Here is an 18190-nt window from a genome sequence, read left to right on the forward strand (position 1 = left end):
AGCATATAGTTTTAAATGTTATGAGTACGGTCTTGTAAGTATAAAAACCCATTTCAGTAAGATATGGACATGGTTGTTTCTTTTTTAATCAGCAAGCTCTAGGCTATGTATTAGTAGTCCAAACTTGCTATCCTGAAAGTCTTTCTTCGTATGCTCCTTTTACTATTTTTTACTTATTTATCTATTTTTGTTGAAGTTTTGTTTATTTGGATGGAAGAAGTAAGAGACTCTGAAGAGGATATAATAGTGTGATACTTATTTAACATATGCTTTTTAAATTTTAATTAAGGTATTCTTAATACCTTAGAAGTATAGGCATTTTATGCTTAGATATGAAATATAGTTACAACCTTTTGAAGTTATTAGAATGACATTTTGTTCAGCAATGTTTCTTTGGGTATTTTATTAAAAGTATGGGTTTAGGTATTGCACATATTTTAATACTTGAGGGTAGTGTTAAACTTTGCTTTCATGGTAGCGGAGATAACCGTCCTGCCCCCTTCCTCTGCAAGTAGCAAAGAACAGTTGGAAATTACACTTTACTTCAGTTTTGAATAAAAACTACTTGCATTTATGTCACCTCTCAGTTCACTGAGCCCAGGCTTTGAATGGTTGTTATGTAGAGGACAGTGATGGGCTTCCCGCTGCCTCTTTGTAGTCAAAGTAGGAGGAAATGAGCTGCAATTCGGCAAAGCTATGGAGGAAAGTCAAAGTAGGATGTGCCAACAGTTAGGCTGCCAGCCCATGCCTTCCCGTACTGAGTCTACCCCCAGAAAGAGTACCCCATACCCTTCCTCCCTGCCTCCATTTACACCTGGTTCTGTTGCAGGAAAGTATATTGCGGTGGGAATCAGGGTGCTCTTAACTCTCTAGGGATGTCTGCAGGATAATCAAATGCCTCCTCTATTTTCATGTCTCAACTTCTACTCCTACCTGTGATGCCTGTGTGCTTCCACATATACTCACCTCCGCTCCAGAAAAAAGTCCCTCTTGTAATAGGGGACGTGGATCTTAGAGGTCTCTTCTTTTGTTAACAACAGAAGATCAGAAGTATTACTGTATTTCAGATTAAATATTTGGAGGATTTCTTTTTCTAGCTCATGTAAGTTCAAGTTATTTAGGGACAGTTTCTTTGGAAACAGTTACGTATGGGTTTGCTTTTACAACTGCAGCTTTTCACTCTTTCAGTATGTCCAGTAAGTATTCTAAGTCTCCCTACTAAAAGCAAGTAAAATATGTGATTCAAAAAAATTAAATCATTGTGAAAAAATGTACTTGCTTTACATAGAATCTCTTTTGTGGGCAAAACAGACTGCATTACTTGTACAGATGTGTAGTGTTGATTTGAGACAATGTGTGGTGGGGGCCAAAAATATGAATTTTCCTTCCACTTTCTAAGTTCTTCTAGTTCGGCTAATAATCAAATTAACAGAGACAGATTAACAGGAGAAAATGTTGAATGTTGATTATATCAATGCACATTCGAAGGTGCCATAATGTGACTGGAAAAGGCATTGGGCAGTTGATGTTTATATGCCATTATGGACAAAGGGGAAAGGGAGCAGTGATGGGATTTCGGAAAGGGAAAGTTAGGCAATTTACAGGTAGGTAAAAAGAACAGAACACATGGAACACACGTGGCAAGCAAATTCCTGTTGGGCAACCCAGAAATAATGGTTCACATGGGGATCTACTTACAGCCCCCTCTTTGGAGCCTTTCTAGCTAAAGCTAAGGTGAATATGAATGTTAGGAGTCCCTTCCTGCACCAGGCCTTTCCATCTTCATCTCTGAGGCTCAAAGGTTCTTTCTGAATCTTTTGTTTCTTAATAGCCACCTTAAAATCAATGTCCCAAAAGGCACATTTTGGGGAGGCAAAACTTTGGACCCCTTCAGTGTCATTTCATCCTTAGAAAGAGGAAAGGCTGGTGATGTGACTACACATTTTAATTTGTTCTTTTGCCTTCTTATTTGAGTCAGTTTTGTTGTTCTACGCAGAGGAGTGTAAATCTGGATATGTTTTAAATGGGTGTTCCCTTATTCTTCATGGACATAAAGCATAGCAAAAAAGATATGTTGATTTTGAAAATACTAACCACACTAATAATAACTAATATTTCCAGAAATGTTTTCTATCCACTAAGTTCTTTAAACTTAGAATAGTCATCATGATTTTCCATTTGAGGAAACAGAAGCTCAGAAAGGTTACGTAATTTGGACAACATCATGGAGTTAATAAATTGTAGGGTTTCAATTCAAACAAAAGTCTGTTTGACATCACTGTGTGTCTGTTGCCGAATAACAGATAGTGACAAAAATCTCAGTGACATGCAACAGCAAGCGTTTATTTCTTAATCCTGTGTGTTTGGTTTGCTTGGGAGTTGGCTGGCCAGACGTAACTCAGCCGGGCTTGGCTCCAGCTTCAGCTTGGATTTGGGTTCGCTTCATACTTGTACGTCTTTCTTTCTTTTTGGACCAGTGGGCTATCCGTGGCTGTTACTGCAGAAGTCAGAAGCATAAGAGGGCGAGTCTAACCAAGCAAGCACATTTCAAATGTCTGTTCACATCATATTTTCTAACATTCCATAGGCCAAAGCTCAATATCAATGAGCTGGGGAAGTATTCTCTTTTCATGGAGGTGAGGAATAGGGGAGGGAGGGACTATTTACTGAATAATAATCCAGTCAGCCTCAAAAGCCTATGTGTTTTCCTTGCTCTTCATAGTTATTATTGAAAGTACAAGTGAGACGACATTGTTGGTTGAAAGTCAGTCACCTTGTGTGTGTTTGTCATGGGGACCATATACCAAACTGTCATTCCTACTTCCTGGCTGCAGTTGCCTTATTTCTTTGATGTAGAGGATGTTTGACTCTTTTTCTCTTCTCTGCCATCATTTGTCCTTATTTGCACTGTGGAGGCAAAGATCATCAGTAGGTGAATCTAGAAGGCTATGGTTATGATCATTAACCTGGAATGGAATCAATTTTCTTCTGTTTTTATGCAATTTCAAATGGCTGAGGATGGGGAAATGTTTCTAATACAAGGTCTAATACATACAGCAGAAATCAATCCAGTGTGCCCAAAATAGCAGGACACAAACACTTGTAGCAACAACAGATGGCAAGCTTATACCAGCTCAAATATTGCAGCCAAAGGAGCTTCTTTCCTCTACTTCATGCTCAACAGCTGACGTGAAGCTAAGCCGCACCTCAGAGGTAATTCAACAGGAATCTTAGCTATCAACTTTTTGGGTTTAGAGGTAGAGATTTTGCAGTGCCCCCTTCGATCCGCACTTCTGGTCTTTGTGAATTGGGGTGTGAAACCACGTTGTGAAAAATACGATAGAGATCGAATCCCAGTTTTAGTCCAAACCGTATCAAAAACTGCATGGCTAGACAAAGTGCATTTAAAGTTCCTGTGACTAGGTTTTCCCCTTCAACAGATTAATACCATATAACCTTCTTTGCTTTTTGCTACTAAATTTCACCTGTGTCACAAGAAGTGGCTGAGAAGATTGATCCCCAAAGGAATAAATTAAGTCAAATGATTTGCCTGGTGACTCCTATCCTTTCATCTTTAGATGTATAGGGCCTCTGTGACCTTCAGGACACAAGTTTCTGTCTATCTGCTTCCTGGATCACAGTTGTCCGGAGGTCTTTGTTCAGTGTCTCCCATTTCTACTTGATGCCTGCCAGATTTGTGCCTCTGAGGTGACTGCCCCAGCATTTTTGTTCCTTGCCTCAGCATGTTTGCAGTATCATTTCTTCAGTTCCGCATTGGAGCATTCATAAAAGATTTTGTGTGCCTTTCTTGACCCACCAGCTCAAATGCATAAGTGTGCCCATGGAATAATGGTCATTCCTTGCAATGCCTCACCCAGCATCCTTCACTGTCATGTGAAAATCGCTTCACTGCTAGTGATCCAGCTTTCCTATGGGTCTTCTTGTGCATCACTCATTATTCCATCAGAGCTTGAAAAAGATCTCCAGGGAACGTCTCCAGAAATAATCACTGTGTCATAAATGCTAGACCAAAATTACTTAGGTAGATCTGGCTTCAGCAAGGATGAGGATATTCTGTGTATGTAGTAAGCCTCTGGCATCTGCCTCCTGCCACAGCACAGGGAGGTGTGCTGGCCAGCAGCAGAACGGCGTGCATGTCACAGCTGCTATATAGCAGTTGGTGGTGTGAATGGGAAATATGTATTTTTAGGTTTTTGGAGGCTAGGCAGCGTATGAGTGCCAACTATTGTTGTGAAGGAACCCAAATCTTTATCAGTCTATATGGTTGGATTGCTACCCTTAGTTTATTTAAAACATGGCATTTCGAGAGAGGTAAAATACCAGCACGCTGTGTCTTTGCCTTTTTTTTTTTTTTTTCCTGAAGCAAATTTGTTGGGTCTATTTGTAAAAGGATTAGCTGTAGCAGGGCAGTAAAGAGACATGTGCCTATTGTGATAGGCTTTCTTTGTAGTGTTAATTCTAACAGAAATAATCATCTACATTGATTTATAAGGATGAAATTGAGTGGAGACGTTGATTCAAAAGAAGAGAACAGCTATGAACAGTTTGATTTATGGTGGTATTAAAGCAAATGAATCAGATTCAGTTTGTACAATCTAAGGGTGCTTTCCAGTGGTTAGTTGTTGAAATACGTTCAGCCCAGAGCAGTCAGTTTCTCGATGAGAAATGCTCCCCCTGATAGAATGTATAATTTATTCTCTTGAGGCCAGGACCATATTTTGTGTTTGATGTGTGGGAGGTTGCTACCTGCACATCAGTGATTCTTAGGAGAGGACTGCCTTAGAATGAAATAAATAACCTTATCAAACACTAATGTTATGGGACAAGAATATAAATGCAGCGAGTAATCAGAGCAAGTAAATAGCAACAAGCTAATTTTTAGAACCATTGCCACTCAGTTTGCAAGATAGCTTTCCTATTAAAGAGAATGAAACTCAGCTGCCACATGGAGTATAATTCTGTTAATGGTCATGCAATGTGAAGAAAACAAAGTAGCCTTTCGTTCTGACATCTGGTGATCCTAATGGGTTTCCAGTGCTTCCTGAAAGTCTTTGTGGGTCTCCTCAGAGTGACTTCAGTATCCTTTCCTCAGTGCTCCCGTAGCCTTCTCTGTACTCCTTGATTATAACACGGGTCACACTGAGGCATAGCTGTTACCTGCTGTGGTTGTCTCTACCTTGAAACCATAAACTACTCCAATAAAAGGTCCAAGTCTTTTCCAGCAGATAGATATAGATGCATATGTGTACTAAATACTGAGTATGTAAAAATATCTTGGTGTCATTCGTGTTCCAAGGGTTTGTCTAATGTATTCAGATGCCTTCTGGAACCCTTAGCTTCTAATCTGATTCCAATATTGGCACAGTTCTGGTTCTGATTTCCCCATCGCTAACTTGACGAGTTTGAACTAGACACAATCTTCAAGTAGGTTCTAAGTTTTGGTGACATATTCAATTTTGAACCCCCAATGTCACAGATTTTTTTTAGTGATCATTATTTCTAACTGACATTGTGTGTTTCCATAGGGAGCATGACTTCGGCAACTTCACCTATCATTTTAAAATGGGACCCCAAAAGTTTGGAAATCCGGACACTAACAGTGGAGAGGCTTCTGGAGCCACTTGTTACACAGGTAAGGGATGTGTTGACACACTTTCGTTTGTCACGTGTGTATGTTCCTGTTGTGACATGTGTATATGTTCCTATTGTGACATTTGTACATTCTTGTCATGACTCTCCATAGAACTTAGAAATGCTTAAGAGTGAATAAATCACGCTGTGATGATGATTAATTAATGTATATTACTGCTTGAACTGTGGACAATTTTATTGCCCAACGAGTTTTCAAGTGGCTTTTAAAAAACTCTTCATATGATTTTTGAAATTAAGTTGATGAAATAATTAAAGAGGGGGGCTTGGTGAAGGGGGCGCTCATTTGCCGCAATGAATTCAAAATAGAAATAAACCATTCCTAGTGTACTTTCAGATGCTAATGCACAGTTCCAAAGAGCTGTATTGAATATTGAAGAGCACAGATTATTTATTGAATTACTTTTTATTTAGTTCACAAGGGAGAATTCATCATGTTGAAATGATGAAATGTTCCGTTTTTGTGTTGTCACATTTCCAAAAGATGACTGTCAACAGAAAAAATATTCTCAGGATTTTTAAAAGTTAATTTTAGTGTCTTGTGAAGCATATTCTTTGCTATATTAACTTAGAAATTCATGAACTATGAAAATTCAAGATTTTTATGGTATATTTGTAGAAATGCTAAATGAAGTAGAGATGCTTCATATTGGTTTCCTATATGTGCTATAAGAAAGTACCATAAATTTAGTGGCTTAAAACTTCACACATTTACGTTCTTATGGTTCTGGAGGTCAGAAGTCTTAACATCAAGGTATTGGCAGAGCTGCGTTTCTTCTAGAGGCTCCAGCAGAAAATGCCCTTGTCTTTTCTTGCTTCTAGAGCTCACAGGACTTATCTGGCTCCTTCTTCCATATTACAAGCCAGCAATGTAGCAAGTTCCAATACTTCTCTGATTCTGACCTCTGCTTCTGTCCTCATATTTCCTCCTGCTTCCATCTTATGCGGACCCTCATAATTACGTTGGACTCATTCAGATACTCCAGAATAATCTCAAGATCCTTAACCAAATCTCATCTGAAAAGTCTATTTTGCCATTTAAGATAACACAGTCACAGTTTCCAGGGGTTAGGTCATGGACATCTTTGGGGTCATTATTCAGTTTACCATAGTCTGCCCTCTATCCAACCCCCAACATTCACATCCTTTCTACATGCAAAACATATTCACCAGATCCCCAAAAGTCTCAACCCACTATAGCATCATCTCAAGTCCAAAATCTCATCCAAATATTATCAGTTTAAAAGATCCAATCTCATTTAAATCATCTAAATTAGGTATGGTTATAATCCATGCTCCAGCAAAATTCTGTGTACCTGTGTACCTGTATCTGTGTACCTGTGAATCTAGAAAGCAAATTATATACTCTGAAAATGCATTGGTGGGACAGGCATAAGATAATAGGTGTAGACATTCCCATTTAAAAATGGAGAAAGCGAAAGAAGAATAAAAGGGTCACTAGTCTTGAGAAATTTAGAAATCCAGCTGGGCAAACTCCATTAGATTTCAAAGCCTGAGGATAATTCTCTGTGGCTCGAAGCTCTGCCCTCTGGGCCCGGTTCTTCATCCTAAGAATTGTATATATACATTTTTTTTTTCCCCAGAAAGATGAGCACCTATGTTTACCTCAGTGTTTTTTTAGCCCATTTCCTGTCTGTAGAATGTTGAGCGACCAGCAGCCTTTTTGAATTTTATTCTTGCTGTGCCTCTTCCAGTCCAAACTGGCAGTGTTTCTATCTACTGATACAACATTCTTAAAAAAAACAACAACAAAAAACTTGTGGTTCTCCCCTCTATGTCCCTGGGACTCACTCTACTAGAAAACAGGCTGTTTCACAGAACTTTTCTGGATAATCGCAACTACTTTTTTCGCCACTGCTGAACTGACACAGGGAATCCATGAATCACATTTCTAATCTCTTCCAAGAACTTTCTGTATGACAAAATATTATTTTATTATTTGTTTATTAGTTTCAAGTGTACAAAGCAACATAATAGTTAGACGTTTACACCCCTCCCTAAGTGATAGCGCCCCTCTCCCAAGCTACTACCCCTCTGACATCTTATGTAACTGTTACAATTCCATCAATCATCTTCCTTATGCTATACTCCACCTCCCGTGACTAAATATATATATATATTCTTATAGTTGACATACAGTATTACCCTACTTCAGCTTCAGTTGTACAGAGTGTTGGTCATGCACAAAATATTCTGAGCCTTTACACTCAAATTTGCTTACTCTACAGAGATTGCTTTCCTAAAAGTGAATCTTCTAAATTTTAGTGCCTTTTGCAATCTGCATAGGCTGAGAATTGTCCCCATCATCAATTCCCGGTTCCTTTTAGCTTAACAATTCTTTGTTCCATTTAGAGACATACATTTTATTATGAGCAGGAAGAAGAAACTAGGCTACTCCTTCAACACTTTGCTTGGAAATCTCCTCAGCTAAATATCCAAGTTCATCACATACGTTTCTGATTCCACATAATTGTAGGAAACAATTTAGGTAAGCTTTCTGCCAATGTATAATAAAGATTTCCTTTCCTCCAATTTCCAATACTGTCATACCTCGTTTTATTGTACTTTCCAGATATTGTTTTATACAAATTGAAGGTAACATCCTCCGTCAGCAAGATTATGATTCTCTGAAGGCTCAGATGATGGTTAGCACTTTTTAGCAATAAAGTATTTTTTAATTAAGGTTTGTATGTTGTTTTTATAGACATAATACTATTACACACTTAATAGACTACGGTATAGTGTAAACATAACTTTTATATGCTCTGGGAAATCAAAACCTTTGTAGGCCTCATTTTATTACAATATTCACTTTAATGTGATTTTCACTTTATTGAGATACTTACTTTATTGCGGCTGTCTGGAACTGAACCCGTGGTATCTCCAAGTATGACTGTAACATGTTCCTCATTTCCTTCTGAACCCTCACCAGCATCTCCTTTTACATTCATATATCTACTAACAGTCCATTTATAATGAGTGAGATATTCTCTTAGACAATATAGCCTTTTTCTACCATATTCCTCACAAGCAGGGCATTTAACATCCATATTTTCACTAACGTTCTGCTCAAGGCAATCCAGGATTTATCTGTCATGATTCTCAAAATCTTTCCTACCTCTGCCCATTATCAATTCCAAAGCCACTTCCACATTTCAGGTATGTGTTACAGTAGCATCTTGCTTCCCAGAACCAAAATCTGTATTTTCCACTTGCTAATATATAATAACAAATTACCATGATTTTAGAGCTTAAAACAACACAAATTTATTATCATATAGTTATAGGGATCAGAAGTTCTAAAACAAAGACATGGGTAGGGCTGTGTTCTTTAAGGAGGAAGTTCCTTATCTTTTTCAGCATCTGGAGTGCACCTCTATTCCTTGTTATGGTGCTTTCTTCCATCTTTACAGCCTGTAGCATAGCACCTTCAGTCTCTCTTTCTGACTTCAGCTTCTACCGTCACATCTCCTCTCTGACTCTAACCCTCCTACCTCTTCTCTCCCTTGTGAGGACGCTTTTGATTACTTTGGGGCCACCCAAAATAATTCTATAAGAATCTCTTTATCTTGAGACCTTTAACCTAATTCACATCTGCAAAATCCCTTTGCCTAAATTTAAAGTAACATATTCACAAGTTCTAAGGATCAAGAAGTGGACATCTTTGTATGTAATTGTTGAAACATTTCATTAGATTTATGCACATTTTTCAATTGATTATGATTCTTGTTAGCTCTGTACATTTTTCTTAAACAGCTAATACTAATAGGCTCTTAGATTTGGGACTGTGCTGGCTACTCAGATTGTGTAATCTGATGCATGAATTGTTTGTTACTGGTCTTCAGTAAGCACAGAAACTGGGAGTAAGTGCTTTGAAAATTTTATGACAATTGTGCAAAATGATTTCATGTCTGTTGAATCTGATAATATAATTTGGACATGTAATTTTATATCTTTTTGCAATTTTAAGTTATTTCTTCTGTGGTGTTTTACAAAAGTTTTGGTTTGTGGGCTATTGGAATAGCAGAAATATGGCCTTTCATTATAGATTGTTTGAGAAAGACTGGTTTAGGAGATATTTTGGAGTCTGAATCATATGGTCTGAAATGTAGTTCTGTCCATTTGAAAGAAGACCACCTTTTCTTCACCTTGGGATTTTCACTGCATATTGCATATCGATGTGTTTCATCCTTATCATACAGATTATGAAACAGAGTAATTAAAACATAGTGCCTGGTTTAAAGTAAATGTTGAGTACATGTAGTTGCCATTCTTCACTTTTTTGATGGCTGTGTATTAAGGTTCATACTAGTATAAACCAATACTGTAGAAGTCACTGAGATGGATATCAGTGAATTCAGCATGGGCAAGCACAATGTTACACGTAAACTTTACTTCTTAAAATTTTCCCATACTTATACTTTTCTTTTTTACTTGGTTTATCTAAAGAATAACATATCTAATATTACAGTTTTAAAATATTGTCGTTTCCTCTTTTCCATAAATTTTTCAGTCTATTTATCTACACTTTTGTTAGATGAAGACAATGCATTAAAAATACTTATTAAAATTATGGACAGTAAACTAATTCATATTTGTTTGCTTAACACAGTAGAATGCTAAAAATTCTTGTTGGCTTTCACATAGCGACCTAGCACTGTAACTAGCCTTAATGTCTCTCAAATATCTTCTGCCATCTAAATGGTTTATGGTTCTTCCTGGTGTACCTACCTTGATTAAAAGAAAAAAAAAAGATTCTCTCAAAAATGTGATTTTTTTAAAGATAGGCTTTTCTATATACTATTTCCCTGTAATATTATGGGTGTGCTATCAAGACTAAACATTTCCTCCCCTGAAATGAAACCTTAATGATAGGACTGATGTCATGAACCTTGGAGGACGTATGATAAGAAGGGAGAAAAAAGAAAATGTTAGCTGTAAACTCCATACTCATTAAAGTAGAGATTGTGTAGGCACAGACTTTGGAGTCAGGGAGGCTTGCTTGTCAGTGCAGTATTCACACTGATACCTTGAATAGGTTTCTTAGTCTCTCCTTAAACGTAAATTATAGATAATAATTTGTACCTCAAGGGATTACTGAAGGGATACAGGAGATGGTGCATTAAAGTGATTAGGGAAGTGTTTCACACTATTTTCATAATAACGTAGGTTTGCTCTTAATGCTATGTTCTTTACTACTTGATAATAATCACTTTTCAGTTATTAGAAAATAGATGTCATGTATAAAGGAGAAATTCACTGGATATTTTTTTGATAATAACAATTAATGTATACTTAGAAAAAAATGAATTGCATTTCATCAAAGATAATTAAAGCAGGAACCTCTGGAGTTATTGGAAATTCAGCTTTCACCATTTTAGTAAGCTAATGAAGTTCAGGTTATTACAAGAAAACAGAATGGAAATTGCTGGAATTTTCTTCCTTATTTCCTTACAGAAAAATCAATCTGCAACTTAAATAATTCTAAGCATCTAATAAAAGAATACCACTGATGCTTAATGAACTGTTCTAAATTGGCCAGATGGGGAAGGACACTCCTAAGTAGTAGAGCTCTCTTTAATCATTTCTAATATTATTTAGAGTAATGTCCATGGGGTCCTATTAGATTAGGCTCTAGTGACTTCTGTAGTTAGGTCTTTTTAAATTTTACTCAAAAAGTTACTAATTATCTCTAATGCTAAATAATTAGAACTTCATATGCTTAAAAATAGTTTTAAAATTTTAAAATTCAAATTTATACTTAAAAAAATCTTGATTTCTTTCCCCTTTCGATAGTATTCCTTAAAAAAAGAAGTCACCTTCTTGTGACTCACAGCAACAGTTAAATCTATTGGTGCATTCAAAATCAGGGATTTAGGAGTTTTAGATTTAAAATCAGGGGATTCAGAGCTGAAAATGATTCTAGAAGTAAGTAACTTGTGAGAATTAAGCCAGTGTGTGTCTTTTTACACTATACAATGCACTTTCTTACACAATTTTCAAAACTGGGTATTTTATCTATGAGTTTACCAAAGAAATCAAAGTATACAAGTAAGTCTCATCATAAACTTTTTTCATCTATCCAGAGAATATCATTATTGAGAACTACTTTAATTCTTGGTTTATTTGTGAGGTTCAAAGGTTACTATATTTGGATGACTTCCATGGTGACACTACAATATTACAAAAAGTTATCTGTGCGTTTTTATCAAAGGATTAAAATTGTATGAAAAGTAAAGGATGTGCTAAAAGCAAATGATGTAAACTCCATTTAAGTTTGTTTATTTCTTTCACCAATTTTATGTATTGCATGGTTAACCTGTTTTCAAGTATCTTTTCTACATTTATTATTTAATTATTTTTATACGAAGTCCCGTTTTAATTTTTGGATAATATTTTCCTTGTCTGGAAAAATGCTTCAGTTTATCTGTCTTTAATAAAAGTTTTTGTGGGTGACTGAACTCCCTAAAATACCATAACTTTATTTGAAACCACTGCATCTTTCATTGTTAAAGAAAAGAATAACATGTATTAAAAACAGAATCCAAGTGCAAGTAATAAGGTTATGATTTAGGGATTCATCTTTAATATATATATTATTTTACATATGTACTTCATAGTATTTCAATTAAATATTAATATGTTAACATTTCTAATACATAATATGTATTATTCAATTGAATGATAGATAATACATAATATGTAATTATTCAGTTAAATATGAATATATTATTAATACTAATATATTGATATTTAATTGACATACTATAAAGTATTTCATTATTTTAAAAATATGGTTTCATCCTATAATATTAACATTTCTTAAGTTGCTATTTATTTTTTACAATAGATACATATAACTAAAGTAGTTATTATGTTGTTGAAAGTACTTTTTTCAATTGAGATCATATGGTAGATTTTTTGGCAATTACTGTGTTCACCACTTCTGAAATAGGAGTTTAATTGACTAGTATGTAGTCTGGAGTTAGATTAATTTCTCTTCTGGGATTATGTTCAAAATTTTGATGTCTGCCACCAGATGGTAGTGATACTCTTTTTGTTATATGACCAGCTGTGTAGGCCACGTTTTGAAATTTGAGTAATGTATGGAGCCTTTTTAAACAAAAAAATAAAAACCAAACCAAATAAAAATCCTCCCAAATCCTAGAGTGAACTTAAAGTAGTATAAACGTGGAATTAGATATTCACATCTCTTAATTTATAAAGAAATTTAAAATAAGTACCATAAAAACCCCACAAAAACAAATTATTGAAATTAACATTAATTTGATTGATAATGTTATTTTGCTAAAATTAAATCATTGCATATGATATAAATGTGGCAGTGATTGCTTTAGCTCGGGGTCTTTTGTGTTTGGAAAACACTCATCACGATGCCCTTGTGTTGAGTAAATTCTACCAACTAGGCAAATCACAACCATTGTGGGTTCTGGTCAGTTCACCTTTGTTTAACATAAGTATACTCACAGTTAGTAGGCAGGGTCTGCCTTTGTTCTTTTTTTCATTAGCTTAGAACAACAAAAGTCGAGTAGTAAGCATTATTATTGTTTTAGAATACAAGCTAGCTGTATTAACAATGACACAACTAACTTATCTTTAATCAAAATATTTACTTTCAATAATTTCTAGTTTAAACACGGTGATTGTTTTATGTATACTAATAAAACAAATTCCAGTTAGTAGAAGATAAAAGAGAAATCTTAGCTACTATGAAATCAGTGCTGTAGATACTACCTCAATTTATTAATTTCTTGCTGTTAATGAAAAAGGGTGGGTTCGGGAGTTTCCGCCATGTTCCCATGTTTTACTAAGGCCCAGCTTGCCAATCCTGGTTTCTTTATTTACATGTAATGCTTTGGGACTTGCCTGTAGGGGTGGGTCCAAGCTGCCTAACTATATTTTCCAAATTCCTTTCATTAGCATCTTATCTTTCCTTTGAACAGTCCTCTGATCTTAGTTGGATCTCTTCTCCAATAGTGTGGAAGTGACCACAGATAATTTAGAGCCTTTAAAGAGAAAAGGGGAAAGGTCCTAGTGTTTCTTGAGTAGTTACTTATATGCCTGATGACATCCTAGGTATTTCCAGGAATTTTCATTACTTCTTGCATCAGCCTGGTAAAATCAGTGTCGTTTTTTTTCCATTTTACAGATGAAAAAAGAGAGACTTAGATCACATAATAACAGGCCTAAGGTGAATTAAAGTAGTAGATCTGCCGCTCTTAAGGGAAACCTGGGTAGAAATTACTGAAATGGTCTGTTGCTAGTATATCAGCCACAGAGAATGTGTAGGAAATGGGAAGAGAGTAAAGGACTAAATCGAAGGTGAGGGAAAGGGCGAACTCTCAACATTAAAACAGAGGAACAGGAGTAAACAGAGGAGAACCAAGTACTTTTACAGTCAGGATTTAGTACCTTGTCTGGTTTGCATCACCTAATTGTTAGCCATACCAGCTATTTACTGACTTGCAAACATGACATACACAAATTCATTAACACTCAAATGAATGAGTTAAAATAAAAATCTATTTTCTCTATTAGATCGCTAATGCATGTGAATACCCAAATTTAGCAACTCTTTGTTTTATTCTGTTTGGCAGTAAACTCAAGCCTTAAATGTATTTTTCCTCTTGTACTTTCTATCTCAGTGGATACTTAGCAACTTTTTTTAAATAGGAAAAATGGAAATTAAAACTAAATTTAAAAATCAAAGTAATGTCAGGAAGAATACTGAGTTTTTATATGCTTGAACCAAGACAATTAACAAAATCTTACGTAGTTTAATTCAAAAATTTCAAGGGAGGAATCGTAGGAGTTTCACTCATAAAACTATTTTGGAAAATATAGAAAGTTTATCTGAGCTGGTGACCAAAAAAATCCATCATATCAAACATGAGAATGCCTAGGAAGTGACAGAATTGCATTTGCTTCGGAAGCCCTCAACTAGCAAACTAATGAAAGCTTGTCAAAGATCTGAGATAAAGGATTGGGGCATGTCAACACACCTGCTTGTCTGTTTCTTGTCATCCTGTTGGAAGTTAAAAAGTTATGCTTTGTTTTAACACAATTAAGAAGGAAGGCCAGGAAAAGTAACAGAGAATCTAACCCGTGACTTTTCTTTCCTTCTGATGTAATTCTCAGTCCTTCTGTAACACCGCTATCTTGACTTCAAGGCTGTGCCTACTCAGTCTTTGCTTTATCTTGTTTTCCTACCTCAGCTTTAAGTGTTGCTGTTTTTCAGGGCTTGGTCTTGAGACATCTCCTTTCTTCTGCATTTTCTCCCCAGGTGATTCTACCTGTCTCTATGGCCTTAGATATTATCAATATGCTGACAGTACTCAGATTTGTATCTTCAGCCCATACCTGTTCACTGAGCCCTATTCTCAGATCCAAGAATTCTCCTTGGTTTCTCTATTCTCAGATCTGCCCTTCATACTCTGTGCAAATCTCTTTTTCTTGCTCTCTCACTCTTCACTGAAGCAACACTCTAAGCTAAGCAGAACTAAGATACAGTTTTTGGAGGAACTCAATTGTAATTATTTATTAGGTTATACTACCTTTTAAAAGTATAGTTTAAAAATTAATGGGCTTCAGAGAATGTCATTTCTACTGATCAATTATTTTTACAAGTCATTTTGTGCTTTATCATCCCGAGTATGGATAATTGTTGTCATATTATTATCTGGGCAAGGGAATTGAAAGGGAGAATAGAAAATATGATTGATTTTTTAAAGATCTCCTGCAGCATGTTATTTAAATTTAAAAATGAAAAAGATGTGTAAATTACTTGAATAGGATGTTATTACAAAATATAGCTATTATTGTAAATGTACTATGGAGCCCTGTGGTAATGACTGAGATAGTAATTTTATTCCAAACTGCAGTTTTCAATGGCTTATTTAACACAAACTCCCAATTACACTGTTGACTGAAACTTTTCAAGCTTGTTTTCATCCCCAAGGGGACTTTTTTAAAGAGATGGGAAAAAAATCTCTTTAGCTAACTTATTGAAGCATGGCAAAAAGAATTTTCACCCAACTATTAAAAATTTCAGAATATTTTTGTAGCTTGTATATTTTTAAATAGTTTCCAGACTTTATCCTTCACAGGAGCTTGTTTCCCAGAAAGCACAGGCTCTATATTTTAATAAAGTATTCAAAAATTTAAAATAGCTGAACATGATTGAAACTTGAAATTTAAATTGTGCAAGATATTTTCTTATTCAGTGTGGCTTCTATCAGACCAATTTTGTAAACAGATACTAAAAGGATGCTGATTTTAATTTATTTTCTTTTACAAACTGTTCTCTGTCAATAGATAAAGTGAGTTTGTTAATAGCAGAACTAGGAACTGATTTTGACTTGGGACTGTTCTTAGTATTCTCATTGGCATTTTTTGTCTTCATTTGTCATTATCAGTTTTTCACTACTCTCTCAGATACCCATTAGCCATGAGTACGTGGTTATTGTTCTTTGTGTGGCTCCCAGGAATTGTCATCACTATTCAGAAAGTCATTTATGATTAACTACACACATAAGAATGATACTTGATACCTGCTGATATAGGAGATTTTCAGGTGTTACTTCAAAATTCCTTATATTAAGACTGAGCTGGGTAGCAAGGTGGCTGATATGTATATGCTAAGATCTAGCTGAAGAGGAAATAACTGCAGGAGTAAGGAATGCTAGATAATGGTATAAGAAAAGATTTAGTTAGTGGAGCATGTCTCTAAAATTACTCTAGTGTGATCTGAATGCTTTGGTAGATTCCAGGGAACTGTTTACACACCTGTTTCTTCTCTCTGTGCTCAGAACTTGACTACTTTCCAAACTAGCCTCACAGGGCGGGTAGTTAGGTGCTGGCATGGAATGTGAGTGGGAAAGATATATCCATTTCCAGGACTGGCTCAGCGAAGCGTCTCACTTGTTTCCTTGGCTTTTCTCCTTTCCAAGTCTTGATGGAAATGAGTACAGTGACGATAGAAAGCACATGTAGAAGCTGACAGAGCCAGAAGATGGAAGGATCCTGGAATCCTAAATCACCATGTGGAGTACCCACTCCAAACAGTGGGCCTATGCATAAAACAGGAAGGGACATTCATTTTTGACTTTGTCCAAAACTATTGTATTAAGCCACCAAAATTTTGAGTATAGTTGTTATAGCAGCTAGCATGAGCTGTCCTAACTTCTTCAGCACTCTAATGTAGACCAGAATAATGCTGTCTTCTTTAAGGTAGACATTTATTTCTTATGTAAAAATCCTAAGTGGACCACTTGGGGTGGGTTACCGTAATTCACAAGGTAACAAAGGGATTCAGGAATTTGTTATGTTGCTTAAACATCTTGCCATCCATTATTCCATGGTATGCTCTTTGTGGTTTCATATCACTCAACACTACCATATCCATCTCTCAGCTACTCAAAGAGAAACAAAATATAAAGTATTCTCCTGTCTTGCAAAGGTAAGATCTGGATATTGTATATATCCCTTCCACTCACATTTTACTGGGGAGAATATACTCACAGAGTTACACTGAGCTGTATGAAAGGCATAAACTTGATTGTTCTATTATTATAAGGAGGAAGGGTGGAATAGATATTGTGGTACTACTAGCAATGCCTGTTGCACATTTTCTTGATGGTAACCTTTGGTGCATATCTGAGGACCTCACCACATGTGGACCAATGGAACTGAGCTTTTTCACTTTGTCCCGGAAAGGACAAAGGTACATTTTATCAGTTAGCAGTACTTCATCACCCACCTTTACTTCATGGCTATTCAGTTTAGATCTTGCTCCCGTGTTGAGATTGTTAGTGACCCAGCTGTAGCACTATGTTGAAAGCAAATACCACCATAGAGTTTAGAAGCCTTTCTCAAAGCACATGTGGGGCGATCAAAAACATACAACCTGTGAAAATGTATTACTCTTGTGGTTTCCCTCTACAAGTTCACCTGTCTCTTAAAACCAGCAGAAGCAGTTTTGAGGTGGACTGAGGATGGAATTGTTTTCTCAGGGTACAGTCTAAGATCACACTTTTTTTCTATTAAGGATATTTATTAATTTCATATAATTCATAACCCCTGAAGAAGAGAATGCAAAATTGCAGTCTGTCAGGATGAAGCCCTTTTTGTATGTTGGCCACCTTAGATTTAAGCTTCCTAAATCTGAGTGCAAAAATGATTGTTTAATTCTCTCATTCTACAGAGATTTCTAAAGGATCTGAAGGTGATAAAGTGATCAGTAGCTCAAGACTGGTAGAAAGGAAATACTGTGGGAACATGAAGGAGGTGGACATTTGTTATACAATTGGATTTAGAGCAGGAAAGTGTTTTAGGTATATCTTTTCTTTAGTGTTCTCTGGTGGTTTGATGAGCTTCATCTTTTAGAGGAGAAATGTTATTTTATTTAAGATATAAGTGACATATAACATTATATTAGTTTCAGGTGTCCATAATGATTTGATATTTGTGTATTTTGTGA

The 18190-nt window shown here is 35.8% G+C and overlaps 1 protein-coding gene across 8 annotated transcripts in view; it reads left to right on the top strand.

The window, feature by feature from the left end:
- The window catches only part of CTNNA2 (catenin alpha 2), a 1048744-nt gene that overhangs the window by 124485 nt on the left and 906069 nt on the right, over window positions 1-18190 (top strand). For all 8 annotated transcript variants that reach the window (XM_019750020.2, XM_074332253.1, XM_019750019.2 and 5 more), the window contains one exon: window positions 5547-5653. In XM_019750020.2, coding sequence (XP_019605579.1) covers window positions 5552-5653 — 102 coding nt within the window. In that variant the 5' untranslated portion in view covers window positions 5547-5551. The remainder of the gene's footprint in view (window positions 1-5546; window positions 5654-18190) is intronic.

Source organism: Rhinolophus sinicus, linkage group LG05 (genome assembly GCF_036562045.2).
Source record: "Rhinolophus sinicus isolate RSC01 linkage group LG05, ASM3656204v1, whole genome shotgun sequence".
NCBI lineage: Eukaryota > Metazoa > Chordata > Mammalia > Chiroptera > Rhinolophidae > Rhinolophus > Rhinolophus sinicus.